Genomic DNA, 14264 nt, shown 5'->3' on the forward strand with positions numbered 1-14264 from the left:
AAAGCCGGATTTGGATACAAAAAGATTTCCCAAGCTTTAAACATCCCAAGGAGCACTGTACAAGCGATAATATTGAAATGGAAGGAGTATCAGACCACTGCAAATCTACCAAGACCTGGCCGTCCCTCTAAACTTTCAGCTCATACAAGGAGAAGACTGATCAGAGATGCAGCCAAGAGGCCCATGATCACTCTGGATGAACTGCACAGATCTACAGCTGAGGTGGGAGACTCTGTCCATAGGACAACAATCAGTCGTATATTGCACAAATCTGGCCTTTATGGAAGAGTGGCAAGAAGAAAGCCATTTCTTAAAGATATCCATAAAAAGTGTTGTTTAAAGTTTGCCACAAGCCACCTGGGAGACACACCAAACATGTGGAAGAAGGTGCTCTGGTCAGATGAAACCAAACCATTGTTTTGGCAACAATGCAAGACGTTATTTTTGGCGTAAAAGCAACACATCTCATCACCCTGAACACACACCATCCCCAACATGGTGGTGGCAGCATCATGGTTTGGGCCTGCTTTTCTTCAGCAGGGACAGGGAAGATGGTTCAAATTGATGGGAAGATGGATGGAGCCAAATACAGGACCATTCTGGAAGAAAACCTGATGGAGTCTGCAAAAGACCTGAGACTGGGACGGAGATTTGTCTTCCAACAAGACAATGATCCAAAACATAAAGCAAAATCTACAATGGAATGGTTCAAAAATAAACATATCCAGGTGTTAGAATGGCCAAGTCAAAGTCCAGACCTGAATCCAATCGAGAATCTGTGGAAAGAACTGAAAACTGCTGTTCACAAATGCTCTCCATCCAACCTCACTGAGCTCGAGCTGTTTTGCAAGGAGGAATGGGAAAAAATGTCAGTCTCTCGATGTGCAAAACTGATAGAGACATACCCCAAGCGACTTACAGCTGTAATCGCAGCAAAAGGTGGCGCTACAAAGTATTAACTTAGGGGGGCTGAATAATTTTGCACGCCCAATTTTTCAGTTTTTGATTTGTTAAAAAAGTTTGAAATATCCAATAAATGTCGTTCCACTTCATGATTGTGTCCCACTTGTTGTTGATTCTTCACAAAAAAATACAGTTTTATATCTTTATGTTTGAAGCTTGAAATGTGGCAAAAGGTCGCAAAGTTCAAGGGGGCCGAATACTTTCGCAAGGCACTGTATATCCATTCATCCTCTTCCACCGTACTAGAGAGGGTGAGTTCCATTTCAATTACTATCCATACTTGTCAGCTCAGGTAGATACAGCTCATAGATGTGCTTGGACAAACCTCATTCTATGAATGGGATTGTTATATTAATCAATTCACCACGAATATAAACATATTATGTAACGGCCATAACATAACATTTGATTTAATAGCTGACTTCCTATTGTCATTGGCAAGGTAACTACCACATAGTAGCAACAAGTGCCTTCTTGGCACACCATTCAACAGCTCCTTCTGCAGTAACATCAGTCCACACTAAGGCTGCTATTGATGACAGTAATCTGGTGATCCAAGTCTGAGTGATCTGGCCATAATGACAGAGGCTGACAGTGCAGTGTTTGTTTGCATAGCGATCTGCTCCAACCACCAACAGTAGAACAAGGGAATTTTACACTTATCCAAAATAACATGAGGTGGACAAAAAGAAGATCAAGTAGATAGAAGAGATGTCCACCCACTGTTTTGCTTCTCCAACAGTAGCCCTAGAGTGAGAGCAGGTGGAAGCAGGCAGGTCTTGTGCAGCTCAATTAGCTCACTAACTGTTGACCTGTGCAACGATGTTTAAGAAGTAATCACTCTGTGATCACAAGAACAAGATAACCACACAGAGACAAGGTTCCACCCCCAGGCACATCTAAATTACACCCCAAAAAAAATTTAAATAAAAAATGACCGCATTATCCTACACTGGTCGTCCCTGAGACTCCCTGACACTGACCTCGTGTACCATACGTATGCATCGCAAATCAACAGTCACAAAGATAATATATTGTTTGCTCTAAACAAATTAAGCTCAACTGAATACATCTAGTCCCATGCATCTGCTTTCACCTCTTGTCTTTAGCCTACATACCTCAATAGGTTACCTAATAGGTGTAGCCATTTAGTACTTTCCAAAGTATATCCCTGAGCAAATGGCGGAGCAATGTGTCATGCTCACTTTAAAGGGTTTCTCATATTATTTTCTTTGACTCTTAGACATGACTAGACCTCTGGTTAATCATATATGAGAAATACAAAAAGAAAGACAGGGAGAAACAGGTTTTAAAAGTGTCTGTGAGAAAAATCACATCCTCATGGCCTGCATTTTGTCTGCGATAAATATGAATGAAAGCAAGAGCATCAGTAAACAAGGAAAATCCTATTACAAAGTGACCTCTCTTTGGCCCCTTGTCAATCCGCATCCTGAGGTGCTGAGCAGAGCATAGCATAGCACACCTCTTACAACAGAAACCTGAGTCCACATCACAACGTACCTCAGACACTTGCCCCTAATACACATAGAGTAGAAATGTGAATACTGAACCATGCCAAGTGGAACCAGCAACACAAGTACAACTCCCTCTGCAAGTGTGAGCAGATAGGATCTTGTCTGGGGGAAGACAGAAGGGGGAAGAAGGGAAAACAAATGGCACAGCTTTTAATTTGACCTGTAGACGTTCTGTTCTGCCAGGAAGAACTCATGAATGTTTCTGTGGGTGTTGAGTGAGGTCAGCAGGTGTAAGAAAACAAACAAAGGCAGGATTCCAAACTGTTTGACTAGCTTGCTACACTGATACTCTGCTACTGTATGTGGTTTTATTTCACCGTTGTGCTGCACTTATTGTTGTATTGCTTTATGCAGTTCCCCACACCTGTTGATTGTGGTTATATACACTACCGGTCAAAAGTTTTAGAACACCTACTCATTCAAGGGTTTTTCTTTATTTTTACTATTTTCTACATTGTAGAATAATAGTTAAGACATCAACACCACAAACACATATGGAATCGTGTAGTTACCAAACAAGTGTTAAACAAATCAAAATATATTTTATATTTTAGATTCTTCAAATAGCCACCCTTTGCCTTGATGACAGATTTGCACACTCTTGGCATTCTCTCAACCAGCTTCACCTGGAATGCTTTTCCAACAGTCTTGAAGGAGTTCCCACATATGCTGAGCATCTCAATTTGGTTGAGGTCAGGGGATTGTGGAAGCCAGGTCACCTGATGCAGCACTCCATCACCCTCCTTCTTGGTAAAATAGCCCTTACACAGCCTGGCGGTGTGTTGGATTATTGTCCTGTTGAAAAACAAATAATAGTCCCACTAAGCCCAAACCAGATGGGATGACGTATCGCTGCAGAATGCTGTGGTAGCCATGCTGGTTACGTGTGCCTTGAATTCTAAATAAATTACTGGCAGTGTCACCAGAAAAGCACCCCCACACCATCACATCTCCTCATCCATACTTCACGGTGTGAACCACACACATAAAGACACGGCGGTTAGAATCAAAAATCAACAATTTGGACTCAGACCAAAGGACAGATTTCCACTGGTCTAATGTCCATTTCTTGTGTTTTTTTGGGCCAAAGCAAGTCTCTTCTTATTATTGGTGTCTTTTAGCAGTGGTTTCTTTGCAGCAATTCGACCATGAAGGCCTGATTCATGCAGTCTCATCTGAACAGCTGATGTTGAGATGTGTCTGTTACTTGAACTCGGTGAAGCATTTATTTTGGCTGCAATTTCTGAAGCTGGTAACTCTAATGAACTTATCCTCTGCAGCAGAGGTAACTCTGGGTCTTCATTTCCTGACTGACCTTCATGTCATAAATCAATGATGGACTGTCGTTTCTCTTTGCTTATCTCAAATATAAAATATATTCTGATTTGTAGAATTTGTTTTGGTTACGACATGATTCCACATGTGCTATTTCATAGTTTTGATGTCTTCACTATTATTCTACAATGTAGAATATAGTAAAAATAAAGTAAAACCCTTGAGCAGGTGTTCTGAAAATGTTGACCGGTAGTGTATATTTTTAGGTGTGACCTGTTGATTCTCATTTATGCGAAACTCATGTTTGACCATGTATGAGCTGGCTAAACCTAGTAGTGTATGGGAGTGTACGCTGTAGAACATATGATTTGATCAATACAAGTCAGACAGACAGACAAAGAGATAGACAGAACCTGCCTGGACACATAGTCATAAGTCTCAAGATGTCCCATACAGGCTGAGTGATTCAGGTCACCTCTATGCCTGTAAGGAAGCAGGAGGAGAAGAAGCGGCAACGCTTCAACAGAATATGATTCATGGATTTGTTACAGAGGTAGACTATAAAGGACATGGTGTTATTGAGTGCTAAAAAATACATATTTTACATGCTGTACAACTTCATTTCAGATGTATGGAATTTGTGGTCTAAGGTTGAATGCAAACTGTTTGTATTTATTAGTGAATGGTTCCTCCTTGTAATTCATAGATCTAAAGTGAACATATTACAAAAGGTATTTTTGTTTCCTCATAGGTAAATAATGCATCATGTGTCTGATATCGCATTCCTTACCACTTGCCACTGAGTAGAAAAAAAAAACATTTCCTGTTGGTGATACACAAACTCAAACAAAATCAAGACCATTGAGTATTCATATAAACCAGACCTGTATCATCTCTATAAACAGTAGCTGCATGTTATAATCAGAAATACACACACAAGAGAAAATAATAGATATCATGTTTGATTTTAGTCTCAGTCAGTATAGATCTGTCCTCCTCTCACTGAAGTGTATCCAGCCTAGGTTAAATGCATATTTCAGCAAGCCCAAGCAGGGTACCGTAGAATTACCACTTTACTCTTGGAGGCCCCGGGGCTTTGGAGCCGACTTTGACATCAAGAGAGCATGTTTGGGAAAAGGAATGTGCGGCAAGCTTTCACCTCCAGGTATTTATCTTTTAAGGTGGTGTGGGGTGGGTGTGTGGCGGGTGCAGTCAGGCTGAGCCATGACAGGTCAGGGAGTTAGACAGACATGAACCTGCCTTGGTTGAGATCCACATCCTCCACCAATCCTCCACCATGATCCGCCTGCCACTGTACAGTATACACTCTTAGAAAAAAGGGTTCCAAAAGGGTTATTTGGCTGTCCCCATAGGAGGTAGAAGCCTTTTGGTTCCAAGTAAAACCCTCAGTGGAAAGGATTCTACTTGGAACCAAAAGGCTTCTACCTCCTATGGGGACAGCCAAATAACCCTTTTGGAACCCTTTTTTCTAAGAGTGTATACTGTACAGTGGCAGGCGGATCATGGTGGAGGATTGGTGGAGGATGTGCAACCAAAAAGGGTTCATCAAAGGGTTCTCCTATGGTGACAGCCAAAGAACCCTTTTAGGTTCTAGATAGCACCCTTTCTCTAAGAGTGTAGTTAAAGGTGAAATACCGCTGGTGGCCATTCCAATTCCAAGCGGCATTCAGGCACCAGCTTCCACCAACATACCTCCACAAAGCTACTTTTCATCATAATATTATCTGTCATTTATTGGATGGTTGACAGGTTATTTGCTAAAGTCACGTTTGGTGAGAGGATCTAAAAAATGCCTATTGTTCAACAGCATGGTGTTCAAATTGTATTGAATCATAGTACCATGGAACACGTTTCTATTTTAGCTTCTTATCTCACTCTTTAGTGAGGTATCTAGTTTCCATGAAGCCAGAATCAATCAAAACTTGATATTACGTAAAGTATGCAGAGTTCAATGGTGACATCACTTCAGCTCCTTATAGCCTGGTGCTGCAGCTCCAGCTGAGCTTTGTTTGAATTGGTAGGGGTGATACAATAAACCCAGAGAGACCTCAATGGCGTCTTTGGACACGCTCGCCTCTGTTTTGCTTCCGTCGTTGCACTCTTGCCCAGGCTGAATCAGTGCTCTGACCCACCCGCCAATAGCAAATCATAAACACACAAGTTGATGACAGAGGCTGGTTACTGTGACCAAATGGAAGCTTGCCTTCTATCCTCTTTGTCAGTCATCATGACTGGATCTGGTGTTTTGATACAATATTGGCCCCACAAAAAAGAAACAAAAAAGACAGCTCCTTTATGATCCAACAAGAGAGGGTGAATGATTGTGTACTGTGCGCTGTACCTCAAGAACATACTGTTTTGCATTGACATAAGTTATAACTCTGTCACTTTGATTCTGGAACCCATCTGGTGGAACTTGGGGACCAACCCTCTGTCAGCATTGTAGTAGACCAGTGTTTCCCAAACCTCTAATTGAGTATCCCTAGCCACTCCCATTTAATTGAGCTACGGTATTCTACTAGGCCACCTTGATTCAACATATCCAGGGCTTGATGATTAGCACTAGTTGAATCGGATACTAGTACTGGTATAGATCAAATAGGGGAACGGCTAGCGGGGGAGGGGGGGGGGTTGGTTTGGGAACCACAGAAGTAGACCATAGCCTTTAGATTTCTCCCCTCAGAATGAGGAAGGCCATAAAGATCATCAAGGACATCAACCACCCGAGCCACTGCCTGTTCACCCCGCTATCATCCAGAAGGCGAGGTCAGTACAGGTGCATCAAAGCTGGGACCGAGAGACTGAAAAACAGCTTCTATCTCAAGGCCATCAGACTGTTAAACAGCCACCACTAACATTGAGTGGCTGCTGCCAACACACTGACAATGACACTGACTCAACTCCAGCCACTTTAATAATGGGAATTGATAGGAAATTATGTAAATATATCACTTGCCACTTTTAACAATGCTACCTTATATAATGTTACTTACCCTACATTATTCATCTCACATGCATACGTATATACTGTACTCTATATCATTGACTGCATCCTTATGTAATACATGTATCACTAGCCACTTTAACTATGCCACTTTGTTTACATACTCATCTCATATGTATATACTGTACTCGATATCATCTACTGTATCTTGCCTATGCTGCTCTGTACCATCACTCATTCATATATCCATATGTACATATTCTTTATCCCCTTACACTGTGTATAAGACAGTAGTTTTGGAATTGTTAGTTAGATTATTTGTTGGTTATCACTGCATTGTCGGAACTAGAAGCACAAGCATTTCGCTACACTCGCATTAACATCTGCTAACCATGTGTATGTGACAAATAAAATTTGATTTGATTTGATTTGATTTATCCTGATCCTGGCCAGTCTCAGAGCCCTGGGTCTCAGAGCAGGAGTGCTGATTTAGGACTAGAGCCCACCACTGTTTATGCTGGATATCTGTCCAGCTGAGCATGTAAGTAGATTAATAGGAGACCTATTAGCTGAATTAAGTGCAGGGACACAGCATCTTTAATATTTCATGGGAAACATTGATTTGAGGAAGGATGCCATTGTGTGATTGGTGAAATATAAATCTGTAGTGAATTTCTTGGGGATGAGGATCTCTGATCTAGGACTGTGTCTATAATGTAGCATCCCCTATCCTCCGGCTATAATGCCTCTGGGCTGCAGCATCTGACAAATGTCTCCCCTCTCAAGGGAAGAGTTGTTCAACAAGAGGGTTCCACTAGCCTTTCTACGAAATCCATCCTAAAGAGGAATAAATGGAATTCACATTCCTCCAATTTTCTATCCTTTTTCAACCCACTGTCACTAATTCATTCCTCTCCAATTGCACTCTTCCATCATTGTTTCTTTCTCAGTTTGATCAGCTGACTCAACCAGTTCACCCAGTGTTGTTGGCTCAAATCCCACTCTTTTCTTGCATCAATTTTTGCTGTTGTTTTTTCAACAGAGATCAATTAATGATCAATTGAAGCTCCTCTAATGACCTAAGGCAGTCCTACTTACATTATAAATGTCACCTTCAATCAAGATACTTTTATAGCATACAATAAGCCTAAACAATAACTCAGAAAACAGTAAATATTTTGTGATGAGATGATACCAGACATCTCTTACCTTTAAAATAAGACATTCGGTCAATTATGGATTATTTTCAATCAAAATGCAATTCCAGTTAAAAAACGTACATCCTCATTTCCATTGGTCTGTGAATGGACCATTGGGTTTAATTCCTTTCTCAACTGACCCCCAACTCAAGGCCTAAAGCCATCCCTCATTCTCCTTAGGCCTTTAACACTTGCAAAAAATTATTTGACTGTTTGGGAAATGATCAACACCAGTCCTTTAAGAAGACTAATAAATAACACAAATAAATAACAATTGCGTATGGGTACCACCAAACAACACATGTTAGGCTGTAGTTTATGAAGCATCATTGAAAACTAATTTCAATGATGAAGCCAGGATAATCAGTATCTGAAGCTATACAAATAATTGCGGTATAGGGTTACACCACTCCATTGGATGACATAACTGATGGCCAATTTCAATTAAATACTGAGCTTTGGGAAATAATCAATATTCTCAATCGTGAAATTCGTGTATTCAATAAAATCTATATTATACATATCGAATAAAACATTGAGATTATTAGGTCATTTAAATGTTGCGTTTAAACTTTGATTAAAATAATAACGCGAAGGAAAGTAAGCTGAACGTGTTTTGTTGAATGATGATTCCACATGATTTTTTATAATTTATTATTATTATTGTTGTTGAATATTAGTATCATGAAACTAATAACCTTTCCGTTTCGCACCGCCCCTCTCATAAACGCATGTAATATTCAACAATAATAATAATATTAATAAATAATAATAATAATTTGAAATTATCATTCAACAAAACACGTTCGGCTTACTTTCCTTCCCGTTATTATTTTAATCAGTATCTATCATCAGCGATCTCTTATCAAGTAGAATGCAGCATGACCTCTTTTTAGGGTAGTCAAAGCAAACGGAAACTAGTTTAAACAAAAATCTCTTTGAATTGTATTTTGTATAACCAGTCTGGGTAAGTAGGCTATTCTTGTTTCCGCACTGCATGCGTTTTTAAATCAATAGCTTCAGTGACTCACGTGCTGTTTTTTCTTCATACAATTTCACTTGATTAGCTCTATAACCCATCTTCACGATTCTGTCTCTGCTGGTTAACGTCGATATCCACTGTCCGTTGACAGGGTCAATTAGACGGGTATGATAGCCTAGGATACAACTTAATTGCCGGGGCGCCTAGCATCGGAAACCACATGCTGATATTATTATTTCAAACAAACCAACTGAAAGCAACAATAAACGAAAAAGTATATTGATGAAATAATAGATCGTTATCATTTTTCAGAACATGTTGCAGTTAAAAGTAGAGTGAAGATGAAACTTACCACCAGATAGGATAACTTGGTATTGCATGCGTTAACCCACAAAGAAACAGGAAACATCCAAGGTATATCATCCTTAAAAAAGTTTCGCAAAACATCTTCACCACATACACGCGCGTTCATACGCGCGCACTCCGTTTTTCAATTAGAAAAAAACAAAAAACAATCTGTGCTGCTGACCAATATTTCTCACCTTGTCCTAAAAATAATGATAGGCTAGAGAAACAATATTTTGCGACTAGTCATGGCAGAAGGGAGCCAAATATAAAAAGTTAAAAGCAGCTTGCTTTTAGGACCCAATCAGCAGGTATTGCCAAAGGGGAAATTCTGGTCATGCGAACGCGCTATCCCTGAGTCAGTCAGGCTGAAAGCAAACACAAGAATGAGCTCATTTTAAGAAGATAGTGTTTTAGTGCTCATTGAGACATGGTCGCATTGGCATGTTGTGTGTGATATATAATGTTGTTTAAAGGAGAAGAGGGAGGGTCCGCGGTCTTTTAAATAGACATCGAACCCCCGTGGATTGGGTAGCTATAACAACCTGTCCGGATTTCACTCCCTGGTTTGAAGCTGCTAAAATGCAGAAATAGATATGTGTGAATTGCTTGAGCCCCGCTATTCAGTTTTCTAATCCTTAATTTATTCCCTGTATGCCATCATGGATACATCTACATTCCCCTGAAAAGTTATTTTGTAAGTGATGAGCTGAGTAGTAAATACATGGAGCTTTAACTTGCAGATGTAGTTAGTTATACGTTGGGCTACTTTAGAAGTACTGACATATTTGCAGGATCCTGATAATGGTCCTTATTATATTATACCCATTCAGATAGCCGAGCTATATTCACTTTCACATATTGCCTTAATTATTGATGCCATTTGTCTAATTTATATGACAAAATTATAGGCATACAAGAGTGAAATTCATGTCGAATGTCCAAATAGCATCATAAAACATCTGCAAACGAGTAAAATATCATCTGGAATCAAATATTGTTCACTTTACACAGATTACAATACGATTTTTTTTTAAAGAAGAACTTTTGGCGAGATAAACCAGACTTTTTTCAATGAACTGTCCATGGTGCTTATGGGTTATCTATAGGCTGCTCCACTCCACGTCATGTCATTGCAACGCGAGCATCCCATAGGGTTGCCCGTCCCGCGCTGTGCCGGGTTTAAATGGCATGGTGTTGTATTTCCTCTCTCTCAGTGTCAAGTGGCTGTTGATAGGTGATCTAATAGGAAGTGGACTGGTCCTCACTTTCCATTGATATGCACTCGCTGATGCATATCTTCGTTTTAACTATATTCTTGTGGTGATTGTTTAATACCATTTACCTATAGTCGCAAGGACTGTGAATTTACACTGAAATAAGCTTTGAATTGACAAGAAAGGGAAACGAAGATAGTAGGCTACAACTGGATAGGATGCCAAGCAAATGGATTAAACTCAAGTCCAATGTCACGCATTTAAATGAAATATTTCCTGCAGCGGTTATAATCCCTTTAACGTTTTACACATTTTCTATTCCCAATAAACACTTTGACATTTTTAAAACTCCAATAAGAAAGTAAATGTTTTTTTTGTGAATCAATGAAATACTTTATTCTTGTTCATAAATATTGTTTCTTATGGATGTGTTGCTTTATAAAAATGTATGTATGTTACTATAATGTGATACCCAATCGCATTCATCATTCAGGTGATTCATGAATTAATTCACTCCACCCCTCACTCACTCATAAAAGTATTTCGTTATGATTTCAAAAGCCCCTTAGATCTAACCATCGTAAGATTGTATCGCCATCTTGTGGACATTGAGCGTCCTGTGAACCAAGTTACTTTTTAGAAGGCGCATGATGGGCACACATCCACCCAACAGAAAGACGGGGGACCAACTAGATCAACAACTTGTATAAGGAAGATAAGGTAACCATAGTAGGACCTCCAGACATACACTGCTTTGAGTGGGCTGCATAAACATTCATCTTATTGATTATTGCTCTTGAATGCATAATAAACTGTCTTTATCCACTACAGTTGTCCACTTGGTTGACAGAACGCTTTGCTGTTCATTGTAATGAGGCAGTGGGGTCCCAATTTCTTCACAGGAAGGTGATTCCCTTTACTACTATGGATCAAGACAAAATAATGAATGTTGAAAAGTGTTGCTGTTCATGGTAAGTTATATTTAACTATGAAGACTGGATTAAACACTAGATTTCAGACGTATTACTTTGGTTTAACCTTTGGAAATGTAGTGTGGAGTCAAGGGGTTCAGCAGCAACAGCTTGAGAGAGCTACAGGTGCAGAGAGAACTGGGTGCCAGACCTGCCTAGTATAGAAGGGGAAATCTGGAAACAGGCAGAAGCAAGGGGGTACTGACCATATGTCAATGGGTACTGGTAGGGGAGGAGGTGTGAACGATGCCTCTTTTCCAACTGCCGTCAGCATTGGCAAGCGGGCAAAGTCAGGGGTGGTGAGGAAAACACATGATGTCTGCTCAATTTACAGTAATAGTATGGCATGTGAATGTCTGTGCAATGTAACTGCCCTGTCAGGAGGTGACGGTCACACCATTTCTCATTGCATGACGTCTGTGTGATACGATTTGACCATTATTCATCTTTACGAATCAGCTTGCATACAGGTCCAGCTAAATGTCAGCATTACATTTGCTGTGATTCAGTGACAGTCCCAATGTGGGGAATTCATTATGTGAGTGACTGTGTAGTGCTAGTTAGTGTTGACTTCTTCACTGACGTGATTGATGTCATGGTTGAAGTGTTGAACCCCCCAGGTCCTAGTTTCCTGTCAGCTTTACTAAAGAAAGATGATTGTTTACTGAATTTAAATAACTGGTCAAATAATGTTTCAGATTACCGGTAGTTCTTGATATAGTTAGCTACTATTTAGTTGATATGTACTTACTATATAATTACAATAGTACATGAAAAAATATACATAAACAGTATCTGTGCTGAAACCTGTATCTGTATCTGTGCCTGAAACCCTCTTCCGAGGGTTTCAGGCAGCAGCAGTGGCAGCCCATTCAGTTTTTCCTCAGAGAGAAACAGAGGGACATTGTGTCACTTGGCCATTATAGCACCTCTATGTGGCCATGTTGACCTCACTGCCACGATGATGTCGTCCAGCATGCTGTCAAGGCCAAGCCAAATCCAGAGCAGCGGGTGACCCTGGCCAGCCAGTATGTATCCCTGGTTGCACATGGCTCATTCAGCCTCATTGACAGAAGACAGCAGTGCACACTATAACGGCATGACATGAAAAATCAAATCAATCCAAATGTGAATTACTAATGTGATTATTTAGCTGAGGTAAGAAAATAAATGACTCCACTGTGTTATTTAGACATGGAGAGTTAGACGAGCGTTAGTTGATTCCATAGACATACATTTCATTGGAGGTTGGTGGCACTTTAATTGAGGAGGACGGGCTCATGGCTGGAGCGGAATGAGTGGAATGGTATGAAATATATAAAACATGGTTTCCATGTGTTTGATGCCATTCCATTTGCTCCGAGCCATCCTCCTCTCAGCAGCCTCCACTGATATACTGTACATCATTGGTTCAGTCTAACAACAACATGATTATTTGCATTCCTTCAGAGTGCCTACACTGTCAACATATTTGTGGACATATTTAAAAGAGATCTTAAAACACACATTTATAGCTTTGCTTTTCCTTAGCGTGCTTTTAGGCATTCAGTTTTTATTATTAATTCATTTTTTATCCTCTTATGTTTGTTGTGTCGTAAATATTGAAGTTTTTATTTTCATTGATTTTATTTGTTTTTTTCCTGTGAAGCACATTACGTTGCATTCCTTGTCTGAAATTAGCTGTATAAATAAAGCTTGATTTGATTTGATACAGTCATTCAGTTATGAATTTACATAAGAGTGACGATGTATGTAACGGATGTGAAATGTTAGTTAGTTAGCGGTGCGCGCTAAATAGTGTTTCAATCGGTGACGTCACTTGCTCTGAGACCTTGAAGTAGTTGTTCCCCTTGCTCTGCAAGGGCTGCGGCTTTTGTGGAGCGATCGGTAATGATGCTTCGTGGGTGACTGTTGTTGATGTGTGCAGAGGGTCCCTGGTTCGAGCCCAGGTATGGGCGAGGGGACGGTTTAAAGTTATACTGTTACATTGGTGCCGTGACCCGGATCACTGGTTGCTGCGGAAAAGGAGGAAGGTCAAAAGGGGGGTGAGTGTAACGGATGTGAAACGGCTAGTTTAGTTAGCGGTGCGCGCTAAATAGTGATTCAATCGGTGACGTCACTTGCTCTGAGACCTTGAAGTAGTAGTTCCCCTTGCTCTGCAAGGGCCACGGCTTTTGTGGAGCGATGGGTAACGATGCTTCGTGGGTGACTGTTGTTGATGTGTGCAGAGGGTCCCTGGTTCGAGCCCGGGTATGGGCGAGGGGACGGTTTAAAGTTATGCTGTTACATGTACAACGTTAAACTCATTGCAGTGAGGTCATTTCTCTCTATTTTCCTGATTTTCCTTTCTCTACTCTGCAGCTTTGACAGTCTAATACTGTTGATGTTTTAGTCTACATTGACTCATAGACTTGAATATCTGCGTTACTTACTGTCCAGGGAAAATAACCCAACTGGTGGGTGGGCGATTTGTGTTTTCGTTTGCGTTTGAATAAGACAAAGTGTGCAACTATATGTCAACCACTAGATGTCCGTGTTGTCTAAGGAAATTATGGTTTAACTTTTTATTGTGCAATTGTTCTGTTGTTTCCTTGTTTCCTTTGATTATACTTTAGAGACTATGCTTTGATTACTGTCAACCAGTATCATTGTTGACAGCTGATAATGACATAAAACAAACAGAGCTGACAATCAATAGTGGCTTATTAAGTATTTGCTAATTTCCTGCAACAGTAGGCCATGTTCTCTAACAATCATATATGACAAACCAAAGGTCAAGCTACAAGTCTAGGCAAACTGCATGTTAATCACC

The 14264-nt window shown here is 40.2% G+C and overlaps 1 protein-coding gene across 1 annotated transcript in view; it reads right to left on the bottom strand.

Annotated features, from left to right (window-relative positions):
- wnt3a (wingless-type MMTV integration site family, member 3A) overlaps positions 1-9497 on the bottom strand; it is a 35292-nt gene extending 25795 nt beyond the window's left edge. Inside the window, exon 1 of the mRNA XM_021614260.3 lies at positions 9272-9497. Within this exon, the coding sequence (XP_021469935.3) occupies positions 9272-9366 (95 nt within the window). The 5' untranslated portion in view covers positions 9367-9497. The remainder of the gene's footprint in view (positions 1-9271) is intronic.
- Between the last annotated feature and the right edge of the window lie 4767 nt (positions 9498-14264).

Source organism: Oncorhynchus mykiss, chromosome 8, assembly GCF_057628025.1.
Source record: "Oncorhynchus mykiss isolate SJ-2025 chromosome 8, ASM5762802v1, whole genome shotgun sequence".
Lineage (NCBI taxonomy): Eukaryota > Metazoa > Chordata > Actinopteri > Salmoniformes > Salmonidae > Oncorhynchus > Oncorhynchus mykiss.